Source organism: Cottoperca gobio, unplaced genomic scaffold, assembly GCF_900634415.1.
Source record: "Cottoperca gobio unplaced genomic scaffold, fCotGob3.1 fCotGob3_237arrow_ctg1, whole genome shotgun sequence".
Lineage (NCBI taxonomy): Eukaryota > Metazoa > Chordata > Actinopteri > Perciformes > Bovichtidae > Cottoperca > Cottoperca gobio.
The window spans coordinates 79,831-101,847 of record NW_021166863.1 but is presented as its reverse complement, the minus strand read 5'-3'; the positions used below and the strand labels follow the sequence as shown (position 1 = coordinate 101,847).

At 38.4% G+C, this 22,017-nt stretch overlaps 2 protein-coding genes across 2 annotated transcripts; one reads left to right on the top strand and one right to left on the bottom strand.

Annotated features, from left to right (window-relative positions):
* Positions 1–718: 718 nt before the first annotated feature.
* LOC115005003 (aquaporin-11-like) lies at positions 719–3,760 on the bottom strand. The gene is made up of 3 exons (XM_029426774.1): positions 3,072–3,760; positions 1,953–2,069; positions 719–1,729 (listed from the first exon to the last, which is right to left on the bottom strand). Exons 1-3 carry the CDS (start codon positions 3,661–3,663, stop codon positions 1,620–1,622), a joined length of 819 nt encoding a protein of 272 aa, XP_029282634.1. The 5' UTR covers positions 3,664–3,760; the 3' UTR covers positions 719–1,619.
* A 5,010-nt stretch (positions 3,761–8,770) lies between these two features.
* LOC115004998 (glycerophosphodiester phosphodiesterase domain-containing protein 5-like) lies at positions 8,771–21,633 on the top strand. The gene is given in 17 exon segments (XM_029426766.1): positions 8,771–8,873; positions 10,786–11,021; positions 12,214–12,317; positions 14,544–14,637; positions 14,855–14,914; positions 15,433–15,531; positions 15,829–15,922; positions 17,553–17,698; positions 18,445–18,527; positions 18,682–18,832; positions 19,288–19,512; positions 19,894–19,962; positions 19,964–20,052; positions 20,124–20,271; positions 20,936–21,018; positions 21,109–21,188; positions 21,397–21,633. Coding segments are annotated over 16 exon segments (1,782 nt in total). The 5' UTR covers positions 8,771–8,873; positions 10,786–10,847; the 3' UTR covers positions 21,480–21,633.
* The last annotated feature ends 384 nt before the right edge of the window (positions 21,634–22,017 follow it).

The window sequence follows — 22,017 nt, the reverse complement described above, 5'->3', positions numbered from 1 at the left end:
TTCCCACAAGATAAAAATGCATTTTAAATTACAACACTATACAAAACCTGTATTTAAAATACACTCTACATTTTGCTGAGACACAGGGTCGGAAATGTCAGAGAAAGAAATCATGTTTGTTCACATTATTACTTGAATACATTCGTATCATCCAGACTCGAGAGGTATTAACGTTGTAAATTAATTTGTCCGTTGTTCAGAGAGGAATGGAAATGGCTGCAGTTTCGATAGAGAACGAGATTATTGCACTAGTATACTCTTTACCCATATTCATATTCAACACAGCTTCATACAGTCAAACGGGAATTATGCAGGAGAACGTAAAGATTGAGCAGAAGAATTCTTTTTGTGTCCCAGAAACATTTGTGTGATTACAAAAATTTGACAATTGTAATATTTGTGCATATTAAACTCCCATTAAATGAACCAAAACGAAACCACCAAACGTTTGTGTTGTTTCCTTTCACCCCTAATTCTCTTCAACTCGGTTCAAACAAAGCCTTTTTTGTTTTAGGATTTTAAAGATTAGAAATTGACTAAAGCTTATAGTTAGGGCTGGCTCAGGCTTGCCTTGGACCAGCCCCTAGTTATGCTGCTATAGGATGATAAAAAATATATATATTTATTGTATTTCATTTAAAATTAAATAACTTAATTCTCTATTAAATTATTTTATCTTATTTAAAATAATTGTATCGTCTTTTTTTTCTTTACATGTTTTACATGTTTTGATGTCTTTTATTTTATATCATATGTTTTGCCTTCACATGTATTTATTTAGGAATACATTCAGGACTGTTGGCATTGGTGAGATTAATTCTGTCCCACTCGATGCAGTTATAAAAAGTTAAATGCAGCGACAATAAAAAGGCTCATAAATCTACCAAAGTGCAGAGAGTAAATTATAAACTGAAGTGGCTGCGATGTCATAACCATCTGCATATTAACCACTTACATTCTTAGCAGTGAATTGCAGTCACATACACTTCTTCTAGTGTTGTGCTTTGACAGTCTTTAATTATATCCTTGCATATCCTTAACTCTGTTATAAGAACTATAAAAATATAGCTTTTTTAAGTACAACTGAACATTAAATGATCTACTTGGCATGGTCTTTTGGTTCCGACTGATACCGTCAGTCCTGTAATTTTTATTGGTTCAATATCTGTTTAGGCACTAGAAGTAGTTTCACTTAAAAACACAGCCGAAGTAGTTAGCACCATTTAAATTAAGCCGAATGATCTATTAGCGGTTCCTGTTTGCATTGTACACACACATGTACAGATAGCAATCACTGGATTAGTTTTATACTGAAGAAAACCTAAAAACTCGATTATTCTCAGGCAAGTTCTGCAGTTACACGGATCGTCTTTTTCTGTGACGTCTAAACGCTTTTGTGTTAATTTGCCCATTAAGAGCTGAACCCACTGATGTTTGCCTCCTCCATTACAGCTTTGTAGTCACATTGTGCTATAATGTTAATATGTTTAGTGCATTTATTTTGTCGTCTTAAGTGATAATGACAAAACGGAAAAATGCTGTACTGGTATTATCCACCCAGACGCGTGGAATAAAAAGCTTAAGACACAAACGTGTATGACTTTGTCCTCGTGTCACCGCTACTGAGTCTTCTTCTGTTTCTGGACAGCAGGGACGTCCAGCGTTAAGGTGCTCTTCCCAGACAGGAAGGGGATAATCTTCTCAAACAGCAGGATGCAGCTCGCCACGCCTGGAGAGGGACACACGTGGAAGACATTACACTATGGTGGACATACGGGAGCCAATCAGGCTCTTGCAAAGATATATAAGACGAAAAGAAGTATGAATCTGAAGCATGTATGAACTAGGTTTAGCAGCACTAAATTAATCATATTGCCAGACCTAATGTTGACGATCTGCATTGTAAATATTACACAAATGTAACAGCTGGTCTGGCTTCTGCGTCTCCTTACCTAAAACCGGCCCGAGCCAGTAGACAAAGCAGTACTCGGGGTAGGTGTGTCCGCTGCAGGGGAACATGACGGAGAAGGCCAGGGCGGGGTTAAAGACGGCGCCGGATATACTTCCACCTGCACAGGAGAGAAAATAGGCTGCTAGCAATAATACACAGTAATAGTTTATTTTACTGGTTTGTAATTTCCTAATAATGTGTAGAATGTAGAAAATGTCCAAATAAAACTAACTTTATTTGTTTCTTTATATATGTTCAGGGACATATACATGGATCAACATCCCTGTAAATGAGCCGGTTGGTCGTCATTTGTTACCGATTATAGAGACACACATTAAATCAGGACACCAAAAGCAGTTTCTGTGTTTAGAGCTGGAATACATCAGTTAATTAATCGTAAGGCGACTCATTAAAAAGTTAATTTGCAAAACATTTTGATAATCTATAAGCATTATTTGAAGCTAAAAACATGCAAAAGGTTACAGCTTCTCAAATGTCAATATTTGACTTTAGGGGAACTTGTGATTTGTCATTTCTCATTATTTTCTGACATGTTACACCAATAACTAGAATTAATCAAGACAATAATTGACAGATCAATAGTGAAAATCATAGTTACTAGCATCGTTTTACTTTCGCAACTTTATTGTATTGTCTTTTATTTTATGACAGGTTGACAAATAATGACTTAATGGATAAAAAGTTACTTGCATCCCTAGCAAGTGTTATATGCTAGTGTTTTTTTAAATTTATTAATTGTATAATCTCTTCAATTATTCTAATAAAAACAATATTTTTAAATTATTTTATTATATTTTCAAATCATTGTCTTATTTTAGTCATTTGTTATTTTAAATTATTTCATTGTGTTTTGTTATTGTATAGTCTTGTCTTTTAAAAAAACACAAAAATCAGTGTTTTATTCAATATCTAATTATTTTATTTAAACAAAAATCTGTCTTTTTAAATGATTTAGTCTTTTATTCAATATATAATTATTTTATTGACTTATATATTTTATATTATGTGTTTTGTCTAAGCATGTCCAGGGTCCATGATGGTCCTGATTAGTTTCATGTTTCCTTCTTTTTCAGCCTGGCTCTCAGGTGAACGAACACACCTGCGTAAACCACCGCAGTGATGGCAGCAGCGATGAAGTGCGCGCGAAGTTTTTCGTCCAGCTTGTGTGCATGCATGGCGGCAGCTTGCACCAAGAAGGCGCAGCCCAGCTCAACGGCCGCGGCCTCCAGCAGGGTCCCACCGAGGGGGTCGAAGCATCTGAACCCGAACCTCTGGTGCCGGATGTGGACGTCGGAAAGACCCAGCGACCAAACAGACGCTGCGAAAAACTGCGCGGCGACCCCGGCGCCGAACTGGCAGGCTATGAGGACGACGGCCGCTCTGACGCTTCTTTTCCCGCGGCAAACGCTCTCCAGAGCCCCGCTGGGGTTGCACGTCGCCTCCCGGAAAGTTAATAAGTGGATAAGTGTCATGGTGTAGGTGAGGGTGAGGCTGACCGGCAGCCCCAGTTTGGCCGTTTCACCCAGCAGTTTGAGCTCATGGGTGCAGCAGCAGAGCTGGAAGGTGGACGCCGCTTCCAGCAGGTAACTCCAGTAAACTCCGGGGAGAAGACGCGCGGCGGTGTGGCGCATCGCCTCGCTGAGGAGCACCGCGCCGCACAACACCGCCAAGGAAACGTACAGGTCAGCCATGTCTCCGGTTGTTTACACCGACCTTACGGTACAAACCGTGTCTCGTGATAGGGGGCAACTTTAAAGTCCACCTAGGTCCACTTAAGTTCCCTCCTTTTCGACGTCAAAGTTGCGCCGCAGCTGCGTCAAACCTCGCGCTTTAACACAGGAAGCAAGATGGTGAAGCCTTCAAAATAAAAGCGGGTATAAACAGGTGGTAGAAGTACTCAGATTTTTTAACTTTTGTAAAAGTAGCAATAAAACAGTGTAGAAATACTCTAAATACGAGTAAAAGACATGTATTCAAAACAATACTTCAGTAAAGCTACAAAAAATAAAAGTATTAATTATGCAGAATGACCCATTTCAGAATAGTGTTATGTTATTTAATTATAATTATTGATGCATTCATGTACAAATTACTGTTATGTTGCTGCTGCTAAAAGTGGGGCTACTTTTGAAAGAATATATAAATACTTCTGCGTAGTTTGTACATTTCACTCTTTATCTATCATGCATCATCATTTATTTGTTGTTTTTATAATTTGTACTTTAATCTGAATGTATCTACCGGACAGACACGAGAAAGCAAATGAGCATGTTTCCCAAAATGTCCAAACTATTCCTTTTGAGTGTCTTCCTTTACATGCTCGAAATTTGTTGCAACCAGATTTTATTTTGAAAGTTGATACAGGAAATGCTGTTTTATTGTGAAGTGCTTGATGCTTGGGGGCGGTGCACACAGCCAGCTGGGAGGCTCAGCTCAGGACCATAGCTTGTGTAAAATAGGTCAGGACACACTGATGTCTGGCAACAGCAGGAGGCACTGCATGCACACATACATTGCGACCAACCAAATAAATAAAATAAATTATTAACTGATGTTTTCCGCTGTTAATTTGAAAGAAACCCATTATATATTATTAGCTCTATTATATTTTTATTTAAAAATCAGAATTGCTTAACTAGAAACAAAACACAAGCTGAGGCTGATTATTTATGTTTATTTATATTGTTTATTGGAATTTGTTTAAGAGTTATATGTTATGCCATATGAGTACTGTTCATTGTATTTGATGTTTTTCTTATTTGTTACATTTTCTAAATAAAAAATAAAATAATTAATTTCATTAGTTCTGCAGGCCACAAAACAACTCAATTAGTTATTATAATTCATACTGAATATTTATTCATATATAAATATTTGTCAGTATGAATATATATCCTATATATATATGAAATATATATGAAATATATATGAAATATATATATTAAATAGAATAAATATATATATATATATATATATATAAAATAGAATAAATATAAATATATATATTAAATATATATATATATATATATATAAATATAATAAATATATATATATATATATATATATATATATATATATATTAAATAGAATAAATATATATATATATAAAATAGAATAAATATATATATATATATAATAGAATAATATATATTAAATAGAATAAATATAATATATATATATATATATATATAATATATATATATATATATATATATATATATATATATATATATATATATATATCCATCCATCCATCGTCCACCGCTTATCCGCGATCGGGTCGTGGGGGCAGCAGCTCCAGTAAGGAACCCCAATCTTCCCTTCTCCGGGCCACATCATTTGCCTTCTGGCTCAGCTCTCTTTTCGTCACAACGGTGCGGTAAAGTGACTGTAATACCGCCCGCTGCGCCGATTCTCCGGCCAATCTCTCGCTCCATCGTCCCCTCAATCGCGAACAAGACCCCGAGGTACTTGAACTCCTTCACTTGGGGTAATGGCTCATTCCCTACCCGGAGTAGGCAATCCACCGGTTTCCTGCTGAGAGCTATGGCCTCAGATTTTGAGGTGCTGATCCTCATCCCAACTGCTTCACACTCGGCTGCGAACCGATCCAGTGACTGCTGAAGGTCACAGACCGATGATGCCATAAGGATCACATCATCTGCAAAGAGCAGCGATGAGATCCTCAGGCCACCGAACTGCAACCCCTCTCCTCCACGACTACGCCTCGATATCCTGTCCATGAACATCACGAACAGGATTGGTGATAAAGCACAGCCCTGGCGGAGGCCAACATTCACTGGAAACGAGTCCGACTTACTGCCGAGTATCCGGACACAACTCTCGCTTTGGGCGTACAGGGATTGGATGGCCCTCAAAAGTGACCCCCTCACCCCATACTCCCGCAGCACCTCCCACAGTATCACCAGGGGGACCGGTCATACGCCTTCTCCAGATCCACAAAACACATGTAGACCGGATGGGCGTACTCCCAGGCCCCCTCCAGGATCCTTGCGAGAGTGAAGAGTTGGTCCGTTGTTCCACCACCAGGACGGAATCCGCATTGTTCCTCTTCAATCAGAGGTTCGACTACCGGCCGAACCCTCCTCTCCAGCACCTTGGAGTAGACTTTACCAGGGAGGCTGAGAAGTGTGATACCCCTGTAGTTGGCACACACTCTCTGGTCCCCCTTTTTAAATAGGGGAACCACCACCCCGGTCTGCCAACCCCTAGGCACTGTCCCAGACTTCCACGCAATGTTGACGAGGCGTGTCAACCAAGACAGCCCCTCAACACCCAAAGCCTTCAGCATTTCTGGACGGATCTCATCAACCCCTGCGGCTTTGCCACTGTGGAGTTGTTTGACTACCTCAGTGACTTCCAATCAGGGAAATTGACGATGATCCCCCATCAGCCTCCAGCTCTGCCTCAACCATAGAGGGCGTGTTAGTCGGATTCAGGAGTTCCTCAAAGTGCTCCTTCCACCGGCCGATAACCTTCTCAGTCGAAGTCAGCAGGGTCCCACCCTTGCTGTACACAGCTTGGATGGTTCCTCACTTCCCCCTCCTGAAGTGCCGGATGGTTTTCCAGAAGCACCTTGGTGCCGACCGAAAGTCCTTCTCCATAGCTTCTCCGAACTTCTCCCACACCCGCTGCTTTGTCTCTGACACGGCAGAAGCTGCCGCCCTTCTAGTCCTTCGATACCCTGCAACTGTTTCCGGAGTCCTCCCGGATAACATAACCCTGAAGGACTCCTTCTTCAGTCGGACGGTTTCCGTGACCACCGGGGTCCACCACGGTGCTCGAGAGTTATTCGCCCCTGAGGCACCTAAGACCTTGAGACCACAGCTCATCACCGCAGCTATAGCAATAGAGGTTTTGAACATCGCCCACTCAGGTTCAATGCCCCCAACCTCCACATGGATGTCTGAAAAGCTCCGCCGGACGTGTGAGTTAAAGATCCCCAGGACAGGGGCTTCCTCCAGACGTTCCCAGTTCACCCGCACTACCCGTTTGGGTTTACCAGGTCTCTCCAGAGTCTTCCCCCACCCCTTGATCCAATTCACCACCAGATGGTGATCAGTCGACAGCTCCGCCCCTCTCTTCACCCGAGTGTCCAAAACATGCGGCCTCAGGTCAGATGATACGATTACAAAATCGATCATTGACCTTTGGCCTAGGGTGCTCAGGTACCACGTGCACTTATGAGCATCCTTATGTTCGAACATAGTGTTTGTTATGGCCATTCCATGACTAGCACAGAAGTCCAACAACAAACAACCGTTCGGGTTTAGATCAGGGAGGCCCTTTTCCGAGTTAAAGTACCTCAAAGTATCTTGATATGTGATATTATTGTTGCTACAGAGTAATGTATGCAATACATTTTGTTTGGTCGAAGTAGTCGTGCAGTTTCCTTCTGCTCTGACGTATTTTGCTGCTTTCATGTAAATATTTAACTTTGCGTTGGTGAGGAATTCTCGGTCTTCGAGTAATTCTTGTTTTGGTGAAAAAACTTCTGTCTTCTTACAGGATGAAGTGTTTCACTGTCTGTAATGGTTAGTGTGCGTTTCTCTTATGATTTGTAAATTACTTTACTCTAATATTTAGGTGCTTCTTTAAAATCATTGAATTTAAGTCCCCTTAGATTTATTTAGTCGTTTTAACATTAGATAATTATTGTTGCAGTGACAGCGCACACTGTGTATAGTGAAATATTCCAGATGTATTAATAAAGATTGTATAAATGATGCTTTCCAGAGATTGCTTTTATGTCTTTGACTGAATTGCTCCTGCTGATTTGTCATCAGTGTTTTTGTGACCTGTGTTTTAATGCTTCCTGCAAACGAAATTTCTTTCTTAATAATATTATTATTAATAATAATAATAATAATAATAATAATAATAATAATAATAATAATAATAATAATCCTTGTTCACCTGTTCACTCACCTGACGTTACAGTGTGTTTGCATAACTATGGCAACAGGTACAGGAGAAGTGTCGGGCATCAACAGGAGCTTTTGTGAAGCAGCACAGAATTTACAATATTCATATCCGGGATGATTTTCAAAATAAAGTATTTAAAAAAAAAAGAATTGTTGCTTTTAGTTTGAATACAATTAAGATGTATTGACTTGGTAAACATGGATACATTTGGTTAACATTAATAACAATGAATAAAAATGTTCTGAGCAATATAACGGATTATAATAACAACACAAATTACAAGACAAAAACAATTGCATGATTAAAAAAAGGCAACACAAATGATGGAAATGTAATATAATAAATATTTATAATAACAGTGATAGTATAAAATAACCTGAAATAAATTAATAAAATATATGATGTTACAATTTAAATACAATAACAACAAAATAGAATACAATATTACAAGTGACATAAATAATTGATTATAATATAACAATAAAATGTTACAACTTAAATACAATAAATTAAGTGATTATAAAATAACAATATTACAATTAAATACAATAAATTAAGTGATTATAAAATAACAATGTTACAACTTAAATACAATAAATTAAGTGATTAATAACATAACAATACAATAGAATACAATTGTACATCCTAAATATAATAAAGTGAATTAAATAATGTTTCTATAAACAATTCTTATTTAAAAGCCTTGCTGAATAAGTAGGTTTTATGTTTACATTTAAATCATTTTTGCCATCTAATAAAGGCTCGTGCTGTATTTTGTAATGCAAAGTATTTAGCTTCCGGTACACGTGTACGTCACTCTGGTCAGCTTGACTGGACCTCATCGTCCGAGGCCACCTGCCTGCTGTTATTCGGGTAACCGAGGAAGGACGGCGCACTGCGGCTTCTTCTCCGCCGTTTGTCGGGAGGCAGAACCGACCTTGAGGATTACCTGGAGGTAGTATTACCTTCTCTACATGTTGATATTAGGATAATATATTCTGTAGTGAAATCAGAGATGCTGAACCTGCTTTGACATCGATGTGTTTTGGTGATGACCAGCTTCGTGCTTTAGCTCTAAACAGGCTCAATAGGTCCCGTTCTTTCTTTTTATATTGAGTCCAGCACCAGACTTCATTATAAAAATCGGTAAATGTGTTTAGTATCACGCTTCCTCACCAAGGCGTGTAGCTGTTTGTACATTATTAACTGTTTTTACGAATGATTAGGATACAGACTTTAATTCGTCTCACAATTCAACATGAATAAAACCTCAAAACACATGTGCAAATTATGATGACAAACCTTTTGACGATCATGTGTGCAGAATTCACCATGATAACAACAAGGTGTTAATCTAAAACTATGTTCTGTGTATGCCAAAATAGAAGGCAAGGCAAGATTTAAGTGTTAGATAATTGAATGGACTTTAGCAAGTTTTCTCTATCCTCGAGCACAACTGACAGCTTTGTTTGCCTCACTGCAGCCAGTCCTGTTGCTATACATTAATTATGCATGTATTTTATTGAGTTTAGTACAGAAGATCGTTTCAGATAAACAGATTTATTTTATTTATTAAATCACAAGTTTATAATTGTACACAACAGGTGCAACCAGTAAGAAATGACCACAACAGAAGTCTACAAATACAGAAGTGTACAGATGCTATAAACCGTGTTTTCCATGCTGATTTATACCTGAACTCTCTAACTGGTCTGCATAAAATATGTATACGTGTGTGTATGCACAATTATCTTTAAGTGAAAAGTATATTTTCAATCCACCAGTAAAGCAGGATTACATCCATCTGGTCTGTACTTCGATCCCCAGCGACGATAATGACCTGAAACACGCCTGAGTTGCTCACGTGCTGAGAAGAAACCTGAAACAAGCAGATTACATCAGAGCACATATGAGCTTTTACTTCTCTGGGAACTGCAACAGAGCAGCAAGAAAAATATTCCTTTTGATTTCCTGCCCAAAAGGAACTGAAACAATAGTCTGTAACAACTGAGTTTTGGCTTCTTGAGCAACGTTTCAGCAGGTTTCCTCCTGAGACCTGCTGCAAGGACTCTGATTTCACAGGCACCTTCCAGTTTGTAGTGTCTGTTTCAGGTCTGGGATATAAAGCTGCCATAATTCAAGAGAAAGTTACTTATTCAAAGCTTTTGCTCGGTGTCAAAGTGTCATAAAGTCCCTGTCAGGAGGAAGTATTCAGATCTCTTTACTTGAGAATAATCAGGAAGATGTACTTAAAATAAAAGTACTCAATGCTGAATAATGTTCCCTGTCACTGTTATACTGTTATACAGTGTTGGAAGATACTTTACAAGATACCAATTACTTTACACTGGAATAAATTGAACTACAGCAAAGCTTCTAAATGGATTCACTAAAGCTAGTTAGAAAAAGTAGTTCAAACAAAAAAAAACAAAAGATCAAATTGTCAATAAATATTAATATAATATATATATATATTAATATATTGTATATATAAATATATTATATTAATATAATATATATATATATTAATATATATATATATTAATATAATAAATATTAATATAATATATATAAATATAATATAATATATATATAATATATATATAATATATTAATATAATAATATTAATATAATATATATTAATATAATATTATATATATATATATATATATATATATATATATATATATATATAATGCCATTATATTTTATATCATTAGATTATTAACTCATGCATTCATTAAAAAGCAGGATTTTACTGTTGTAGTAAAAACTTACTTGTACTTAAGTCCTTGAGTAAAAGCAGTATTGCAGTAGTCTTTCATTAGAGACTCCTGTAATACTTTGTTGTGTTTCTGTGTTTCAGGTGTGTGTGTGTGTGTGTATGTGGGATAAGCATGTAAGGTGTGTCGGGGGTGTGTGTGAGCCATGGCGTCCACGTTGTCCCAGCTGCAGTTCGGCCGGCTGCGAGGTGTCCGTGCTGCACTGCTGCGGCGCTACGAGCACCGGCCTCTCGTGTCGTGTCTGTCCGGGCTGTACGGCTGCAGGTGGAGACGCTACGAGCGGAGCTGCACCCAGCAGGGGGGCTGCTGCTGCAACAAGGTCGGACGAGAGGGACCTCTCACTGTGACGCTGTCCACTTGAGTGCAGCGTCATGAATCTGCTCGCTTTGAGGAGTTAACACACTTTTAAAAAGTTGCGTTGGAGCAGGAAAATGTCTGCCAGAAAATGATATGATCTTTAAAAAAAACAAATAGTTAAGTAAAAGTATTTAAGTATTTTTATATAATGCCATTTGTTTACATAATGCCACTGTTATGAAACAAAAAAAATTGAATTATTTTTCTGTATACTCATTTTTATATGTCAATTATTAACAATAGCATTTTTTTTCAGATGAAAAATAAATCAAAATATCCTTTCCTAAAACTGCTATAATAAATACTATATAATATTGTTTTCAACCTTCACTGAGTTAATTATTTTAGCATCAAAACACCAAATATTAAATCATTTTCAGAATTTAATTCCTCTTTTTAAGCCAGTTTGTTTACATAATGCAACTGTTATGAGGAAAAACACCAACATTTAATTATTTTTCTTTTTTTCCAAAGTCATAAAAGAAAAGATGATCTGATCAAAAACGCCAAATATTCATATCGGAAATATCGGAATTTAATACCTTTTTTGTAAATGCTGGTTTGTTTACATAATGCCAAATAAATGTAATTATATTTACTGAATGCTGCGAGGGATTTGTTTTTCAGTCTAAAAATAAAAACACCAAAAATATTTGAAATAATATATATTAATATTATTTTCCAGTTTCAGAGTTCAAGTAGTTAACGAACAAAAGAAACTTATTTCACTGTTTTACCAAAATAAAAGCCTGAATAAACGGATTAAATATAAGAAATGACGTGTAGCTGCAACACTGAATGTGTATAGTTCATATTAAATGAACCTCAGAAGAAACGGCAGAGGATATATATATATATATATATATATATATATATATATATATATATAATATTCGGGCATCAACAGGAGCTTTTGTTAAGCAGGACAGAATTTACAATATTCAGTTAAAAAAGCGTTATTTTCCATATCGTCTGTACCAAAGGCCTGACGACCAGTAAAAAATCAATCATTAATGCAGGATAGGAAAACACCTAAAAATAGCTTTCCTGTTTTGAATTCCTCTCTCTCAATAGAGGTCAAAGGTCATCCATCTCCATTAAAGTTCAGTTTAAGGAAAGAAAGCGACTTATGTTGAATGTTTTGTCTCTGACAGCTGGAAGGTGTCAGCTTCGCTCTGCTGGTGGTGGCGTTCTGCTTAACGCTGGTGTTTCTCTACTTCTGGGGACAAGCGAAGAACGACTACAATGACTTCGACTGGTGCGTTGAGTTACACGTCAGAGCGCTCACAGAGCGTGAGGAACGTACATGCAAAAGCTGCTGCTGATGAAAACATGTGTAACCGCAGCTCCTCACCTCGGACCCCCCGGTGCATCTCGCTCTCTGCCACGGCTGCACAAAGCTTCTTAAAGAAATGTTTAAAAAGTATAAGTAAATATAAATTGCTCTTTAGGATATTATTTTTGTGAGGTAAAATGCTCTTTAAAATACGTCCGGAGCCATATTGTTGTATACGTTATGCGTTCGTTGGGTATTCGTCTGATACATTCTGTATTAGTAAGTGATGCTCTATCAACAGGTTAGACATGCGTATCTGTATATGTTCACTTTTCCGATCCGATGAAAAGTTGGACGTATTTGGACTCTGACAGATTTTCATATACAGTTAGGTCCATAAATATTTGGACATTGACACCATGTTCATCATGTTGTCTCCGTACACGACCACAATGGACGTGGAATTAAACGATCAACATGTGCTTTAAGTGCAGACTTCCAGCTTTAGTTTGAGGGTATTTACATCCAGATCAGATGAACGGTGGAGGAACTACAACACATTGTATTCGTGGTGTCCCCTTTTTAAGGGACCAAAAGTAATTGGACAACTGTCTGCTCAGCTGTTCCATGGCCAGGTGTGTGTTGCTTCCTCGTTAGTTCATTTACAAGGAGCAGATAAAAGGTCTAGAGTTCATTTCAAGTGTGGAATGTGTTGAGGTCAACTCTCAATATGAAGTCTAAAGAGCTGTCACTATCAGTGAAGCAGGACATCGTTAGGCTGAACCATCAAAACAAACCCAACAGAGAAATAACAAACATTAGGTGTGGCCAAATCAGCTGTTTGGTACATTCTTAAAAAGAAAGAACGCACTGGTGAGCTCAGCAACACCAAAACATCTTGAAGACCACGGAAGACGACTGTGGTGGATGACAGAAGAATTCTTCTCCTGGTGAAGAAACAGCCCTTCAGTTCAGATCGAGAACTCTCTCCAGGAGGTCCAGTGGGTGTATCTGTGTCAAAGTGAACAATGAAGAGAAGACTTCACCAGAGTAAATACAGAGGGTTCCCCACACCATGTCAACCATTGGTGAGCCTCAACAACAGCAAGACCAGATTAGAGTTTGCTAAAACGCATCTAAAAAAGCCTGTAAAGTTCTGGAACAACATCCTGTGGACAGATGAGACAAAGATCTACTTGTACCAGAATGATGGGAAGAGAAGAGTATGGAGAAGGAACTGCTCATGATCCAGAGCACACCACCTCATCAGTGAAGCGTGGTGGTGGTCGTGTTATGGCGTGGGCATGTATGGCTGCCAATGGAACTGGTTCTTGTATTTATTGATGATGTGACTGCTGACAGAAGCAGAAGGATGAACTCTGAAGTGTTCGGGCGATATTATCTGCTCATATTCAGCCGAATGCTTCAGAACTCATTGGACGGCGCTTCACAGTGCAGATGGACAATGACCCAAAGCGTACTGCGAAAGCAACCAAAGAGTTTTTTAAGGCAAAGAAGTGGAATGTTCTGCAATGGCCAAGTCAGTCACCTGACCTGAATCCAAGTGAGTATTTCACTTGCTGAAGACAGAACTGAAGGGAAACTGCCCAAAGAGCAAGCAGGAAGTGAAGACGGCTGCAGTGGAGGCCTGGCAGAGCATCACCAGGGACCGAACCAGCGTCTGCTGATGTCTCTGGGTTCCAGACTTCAGGCTGTCGTTGACTGCAAAGGATTCTCAACCTATGATTATGTTACTTTGTCCAATTACTTTTTAAAAAGGGGACACCACGTATACAATGTGTTGTAGTTCCTCCACCGTTCATCTGATCTGGATGTAAATACCCTCAAATTAAAGCTGCACTTAAAGCACATGTTAAGTGTGTAATTTCACGTCCATTGTGGTCGTGCACAGAGCCAACATGATGAACATTGTGTCAATGTCCAAATATTTATGGACCTAATTGCACGCCAGCATACGTTTCTGTTCGCTCTTTAGATAATCCAGCCTTGGAGTCATAAACAAGATAGTTTTTGTTTAAGGTTGTTGCTCAGCCTTTGCACAAACTGAAGCCACGTGTTGTTTTAGTAGCAAACCTCCACTAACGATGATCTGCAGCTGTTTAAATACAAGAATACTTGATCTCAGACTTTCTATCTTTGTTGCATCCTGGTTCTTAATGATCTCTCTGTGTTTACGCTCGTGTGCAGGTTTAACTTTGGGATCCTGGGCTTCTGGTTCCCTTGGTCTGTGGTGCTGCTGGTCATCGCTGCAGGATTCTTCACCTACGTCACTGTGCTCATGGTGAAAACACTCGACACTGAGGGTCTCACTGCTGTTTGGATCGTGTGTTGATTACTTTGCTGATTTATTTTTACTGGTGTTAAACAGTTCAGTTGCTCTGGAGTGTAAATTCACACATTTAAAGAACACAGCATGTATTAGAAACACTGTTTTAAAGTGTGTGTGTGTGTGTGTGTGCGTGTGTGTGCGTGTGTGTGTGTTCTCTTCCTCTGTGCAGCTGCTGGCTGTGTGTTTGCTGTCAGAGGGCCAGAAGCTTTATTTGCACTGGAGTCACAAGGTAACTTTTCCTGCTGAGACTATTTATTCATTGTTTAAAGACATTACATCATCTTTTCACAAACACCACGTTGGATGAGAGTGCAGGTCACTGCTGTGTACGACGTAATGTAATCTCCTGTGAAGCACTTTTAACTTCACTACATTTATCCGACAGCTGTAGTTTCTTTTCAGATTAAGATTTTTGAATAATTTTAATATTTGTCGTGTATTTTAATGCGTTCGTAAAGATGTTTTGTGTCAGCTCTGAGCACGTCTCACTATGTTCCTTATTTTTACAAAGCAAACAATCGATGGATAAATACTAAATACTTTTACATTTTTAAATGCAGGATATTTATTAATACTTTTACTTTTCCTCCATCTCTGCTGCTTTAAAACCCACGAACATTTATTATTCTGCAGCCGATGTGAAACAGGGATGTTTGTCATAACTTGATATAAATATAAATCATAATGGACGCCATGTTGGACGCCATGTTGGACGCCATGTTGGACGCCGTGTTTCCTTGTTGTCAGGTCGGGATCCTGGTGAGTCTGACGTTCTCCATCGTGGCCACCGCCGTCTTATCCGACCTGTGGAGCAAAGAATGGACCACGTTACTGCTCTCCTTCCAGGTGACTCTCCTCTTCCTCCTCCTGCTGCTCCTCTTCCTCCTGCTCCTCCTAATGCTCCTCTTCCTCCTGCTCATCCTCCTGCTTCTCCTCCTCTTCTTCCTCCTCCTCCTCCTCCTCATTTTCCTGCTGCTCCTCTTCCTCCTGCTGCTCTTCCTTCTCCTGATCCTCCTTCTCCTCCTGCTGCTCTTCCTCCTGCTCCTCCTCTTCCTCCTGCTCATCCTCCTGCTTCTCCTCCTCTTCTTCCTCCTCCTCCTCATTTTCCTGCTGCTCCTCTTCTTATATTTGTCATGTCTACAGGTAACTGCACCTTATCTACATGTGGGTGGAGTCTTGCTGCTGACGGCGCTCGCCTGGCCGATAGCTTTGCATTTCTTCCGCATGAACAGCAGAGGTGAGCTGCAGTTTGTGTCACAACATCTGTTTAACGTGAAGCCTTTATTTATAGTTAGTTATAGTTAACCCTTTATTTATAGTTAGTTATAGTTAACCCTTTATTTATAGTTAGTTATAGTTAACCCTTTATTTATAGTTAGTTATAGTTAACCCTATATTTATAGTTAGTTATAGTTAACTCTTTATTTATAGTTAGTTATAGTTAACCCTTTATTTATAGTTAGTTATAGTTAACCCTTTATTTATAGTTAGTTATAGTTAACTCTTTATTTATAGTTAGTTATAGTTAACCCTATATTTATAGTTAGTTATAGTTAACTCTTTATTTATAGTTAGTTATAGTTAACCCTTTATTTATAGTTAGTTATAGTTAACCCTTTATTTATAGTTAGTTATAGTTAACTCTTTATTTATAGTTAGTTATAGTTAACCCTTTATTTATAGTTAGTTATAGTTAACTCTTTATTTATAGTTAGTTATAGTTAACCCTTTATTTATAGTTAGTTATAGTTAACCCTTTATTTATAGTTAGTTATAGTTAACCCTTTATTTATAGTTAGTTATAGTTAACTCGTTATTTATAGTTAGTTATAGTTAACTCTTTATTTATAGTTAGTTATAGTTAACCCTTTATTTATAGTTAGTTATAGTTAACTCTTTATTTATAGTTAGTTATAGTTAACTCTTTATTTATAGTTAGTTATAGTTAACCCTTTATTTATAGTTAGTTATAGTTAACTCTTTATTTATAGTTAGTTATAGTTAACCCTTTATTTATAGTTAGTTATAGTTAACCCTTTATTTATAGTTAGTTATAGTTAACCCTATATTTATAGTTAGTTATAGTTAACTCTTTATTTATAGTTAGTTATAGTTAACCCTTTATTTATAGTTAGTTATAGTTAACTCTTTATTTATAGTTAGTTATAGTTAACTCTTTATTTATAGTTAGTTATAGTTAACTCTTTATTTATAGTTAGTTATAGTTAACCCTATATTTATAGTTAGTTATAGTGAACTCTTTATTTATAGTTAGTTATAGTTAACCCTTTATAGTTAGTTATAGTTAACTCTTTATAGTTAGTTATAGTTAACCCTTTATAGTTAGTTATAGTTAACTCTTTATAGTTAGTTATAGTTAACCCTTTATTTATAGTTAGTTATAGTTAACTCTTTATTTATAGTAAGTTATAGTTAACTCTTTATAGTTAGTTATAGTTAACTCTTTATAGTTAGTTATAGTTAACTCTTTATTTATAGTTAGTTATAGTTAACTCTTTATTTATAGTAAGTTATAGTTAACTCATTATAGTTAGTTATAGTTAACTCTTTATAGTTAGTTATAGTTAACTCTTTATAGTTAGTTATAGTTAACTCTTTATAGTAGTTATAGTTAACTCTTTATTTATAGTTAGTTATAGTTAACTCTTTATTTATAGTAAGTTATAGTTAACTCATTATAGTTAGTTATAGTTAACTCTTTATAGTTAGTTATAGTAACTCTAAATCTCACTAATTAGTTATATCTTTTTTCTTAATTCTTACAAAAATCACAATTCACCTTTTTACTCTCTCGTGTCGTCGAACCTCAACAGTATCTTGTAAATTGACGTGTGTTTGTGTTTCAGGAAGGCGGGGGCTGATCGTGGGGGTGTACCTGTGCGTCCTGTCCGCCCTCTACCTGGTGCCCCTCGGTCTGTATTCTCCTTGTATCAAAAAGGACGGGACCCTGGGCCCCGCACCCGCCCTCATCGGCCACAGAGGAGCCCCCATGGTGAGCAGAGCGCACATTCATTCTCTTCTAACTGATGTTTTAAGTCCGATTGTTTTACTGGCTGTTTACGCTGCACTGGTCCTCTGGTTTGGATCAGGAAAGTAAAGAACATTTCAATTTTGGACTTTTATATGTGCACTCTTTCCGTTTTATAAGGCAAGTTTATTTACACAGCGCATTTCAAGTGCTTTACATAAATTATTAAAAGCATCGAGACAAAGTGCAAAAGAAACGCATAAAAGGACATTTAAATACAACTAACAAATACTGTTTTTAAAGAGCAAAGAGAATGAAATGTGTTAAAACAACCTAAAATAGATTAAGACGGGTATAAAATATAAGTGCAGTGTAAGAGAACAGAAAAGTCTTCAGCCTCGATTTAAAAGAAGTGAGCGTTGCAGCGAACCGGCTGTTTTCTGGGAGTTTGTTCCAGAAAACTGATGTTTAGTTTTGACTTTGGGGACAGATCTGAACCAGACGACCTGACAGCCTGCAGCGAATGATCTGAAATATATTTTGACCGTTGTTTTGCAACTTGCTGCACAGAATCTACCTGCAACTAACAACATATTTTCACCATATGACAAAGAAAATAAGTGAAATATCTTCTGGGACTCTGTCCTGCAGCTTTGCTCACATCCTTCCTGCCCCCGTTGTTTGGAGAACAGAAACAAAGCTTTCCCTCTTAAACTCTGCAACATGTTTACATCTCGCTGTGTGAACGTGCTGATGCCGTATGTTTGCAGCTCGCTCCAGAAAACACACTGATGTCGTTTGAGAAGGCTGTGGAAGCAGGAAGTAAAGGTCTGGAGACGGACGTCACTATCAGGTCAGGCAGCAGCTGTGTGTGTGTGTGTGTGTGTCATTGATTGATTTTTAAGTGGATTGTATAAAATAAAGTACAATAAGTTTAACATGTACTGCATTTAAGATGGACTCCCCCTCTCCTCCCTCTGACACTCTGCTGTTGTCTTCTCTCGCAGCATTGATGGAGTCCCCTTCCTGATGCACGACCACACGCTGCGACGGACCACCAACATCCGCCAGGTTTTCCCCAACCGGACCAACACCCCGGCGGCCATGTTCACCTGGGCCGAGCTGGAGAGCCTGAACGCCGGCGCCTGGTTCCTCTCTGTGAGACAATAAACATCAGTTCTTTAATGTGCCGAGTTTATTTAGTTCACAAGACGTGGAGTAAAATAAAGTTAGTGGAGTAAATGCTTTTTAAATATGACTATTGATATCAAATGGGAGACGCATCTTCATAATCCATTTCTAACCTCCTGCACAATGTTTGACCTTTTTGTTCTTCGTCTTACTGTCTTCTCTAAACGTGTAAATAAATCCCTGAACAGTTCTTTATATAATAGAATATATATTCATGTATAAATGTGTGTCATGTGTCAGCACACCAAGGGAAACTGACTCTGAATATGGAGGCAGATAAAGTATGGATTGTTATCAACAGCTTTGTTTACAGTTACTTCTTCTCACGGCTGATTTCGTAGCATGTGTTGTTGTGATGGCGAACACATCGTCCCGCATGTTGTGTCACAGTATTAATTAGATATTGATGGCTGTCCCTTCAGAACAATCCGTTCGGTACGGCCGGCTCTCTGGGAGCAGAGGACCGACTGCGGGCGGGACAGCAGCCCGTCTGCAGCCTGCAGGCCTTCCTGCAGCTGGCAGCGCTGAGAGACAAACTGGTGATCTTTGACCTCTACCGTCCACCCAGAGGTCACCCGTACAGGGACACCTGGATCCAACGCACGCTGGAGGTCATCCAGAACGAGTCGTCCATTCACTCCTCGCAGGTGAGTCCACGTCCGGCTTTATTCACGCTTATGATGCCAACTCTTTAATAAAAGTAGCACTAGCGGCAAATGGCGCCATTAATCTGCATAAAGCTTAGAGGTTGTGTCGGCCGCAGCGAGGCAGAGACGATGAATAACAATGAATTACAATATAATATACTTGATATCATTTCTTGTTTATCCCTGATGGTTTATATAGTCACAGAAAAGCTTTGTGACTTTAAAGACAAAACATCTGGATGACTAAATATTCAGTCCACTGCAAAGTTACAAAACAAACAAACTCCACATTTATATTCGTCTTTAAAACGCCCTCAAAAAGCCAAATAAAACTGTAAAGCCTGTCACACCAGACTCAAGTGTGTGTGTGTGTTGCACCAGGTGCTGTGGCTGCCCTCAGACCTGCGGGCTCTGGTTCAGGAAATCGACCCCGCGCTCCAGCAGACGTCCGGGCAGTCGACTCCCTCTAGAGGAGCTGCAGAGCAACAGCATCAGCAAACTCAACCTGCACTACAGCTCCATGTCCACGCAGACAACCAGGTGTGTGTGTGTGTGTGTGTGTGTGTGTGTGTGCACCATCATGTGATGTCTAAACTCTGACGTGTGTGCAGTGCGTACGCGGCGCTGAACATCAGCACTAACCTGTACGTGATCAGCCAGCCGTGGCTCTTCTCTCTGGCCTGGTGCACCGGAGTCCAGTCGGTCACCACCAACGCTCCCCAGCTGCTCCGCACCATGAGCGCCCCGCTCTTCCTCATGGTAACACCTCTGTGCACTTACTCACAGGAAGTAACTTTAATGTCCACTTGAGTATTTCTATTTTATGCAACTTTCTTTTTATTCCATTCAGATGAATGCTCGTGCATCCACATGGTTTTATAATCAATTGTATATTTATGGCACTCAGTAAATGCTTCTATTTAGTTCCCTCCTTTCCTCCGCTCTGTCTCTGACTGTGTGTGTGTGTGTGTGTGTGTGTGTGTGTGTGTGTGTGTCGGGAAGGAAGCCCCGCCCCTCGCAAAACAGAGCGGAGGAGAGAATGTGAATGTGCAAAGCAACACAGTAAACACTGAAACGTGCACATAAATTAGATAAATAACAAACGCGTTTAGTTTATTTAATAAGAGCACCTGTTCAAGCGAGTTGTGAATATATATATAAATATAAATAAATAAATATACACACACACCCAACAGCAGTGGTGCAAGAAGTATTTCCTTTACTTAAGTAGAAGTATTAATACTACTTATCAGTAAAATGCCACATTTTGTTTAAGTTTGTGCTCATTTTAACGTCAAAAAGACCCAAATATTACTCATAAATTTGAGTGTCTTTACTGTAAAGTGTATATATATGTGTGTGTATATATATATACTTTACTGTAAAGTACAGACTTTAGTTGTATTTATAATCTGTGTCTCAGAGTCCAGACGAGTACGAGCTGATGTGGATCCTCACTGACCTGCTGTCCTTCGTGCTGATCGTCGTCGTCTTCATCTTTCACTGGTGAATGATGAACCATGAACAGTGACGGTAAAACTAACAGTGATGGAAGAAGTTTTCAGATTCTGAGTATTGAACGTTGTTTGCTGGCAGGTGGAGGGAGCGCGGCCTGGCTTTCTGCTCCGGCAGCAAAATCACGCAGGACGACAGCACTTACAGCAAATTCAAGACAGGTCAGAAATGTGAATGAAGAGTTCGTCTGTGACATCACTTCTATTTATTTATATAGATATATATCTATATATATATATATATATATATATATATATATATATATATATATATATATATATATATATATATATAAACCACTATATTCTCCTTATTCACTATTTATTGCTGCGACTGAAGTGAAACGTCCTCACCTGTCTGTCTGAACAGAGATGAGTGACATCTGGTCGGTCTCCAGCATCAACTCCCAAGCAGAGAAGACGTCCAACCTGGCAACCGTGACTGAGCACTGACATCTGCCTGTGAGGAGCCAACCTGGCAACACTGAGCCCCGCCCCCCCACATCCCCCTACCCCCAAAATACTGCCAACCTGTAAGATCTCAGCACAAAACAGTCAAGTGCACTTTGTTACTTTGTTTAATGAAATAAAGTGCCGAAACATTTCATCACCTTGTAAATCGCTGTTTTATCCCACAGAACTGTAAAGGGGTTAAATGTTTAAAGGTATATTTCACCTGTATTTTGCATATTAATAGTAATTTTCTGTCTTAATGTGTGTATATATATGTATATACTGTAGATTCTAAGGAAATGGTTGCCTGACACAAACATTAATAGAGTTTAATCCAGCAATAGTCCCAGCTCAATATAATCCGGCTCTAACTCCTCCCCCCCCTAAAACAAATTCATCCCTGATTTCTGTCTGACAGGCTTCATAAAATCCACAAATCAGGATATTCATGTTTTGCACAAACCGCATATTAAGAGCCAATAAAGATGAAAGAACATTTTCACACACGATATTTAAGAGAAACAAACTTTTGTGCTCT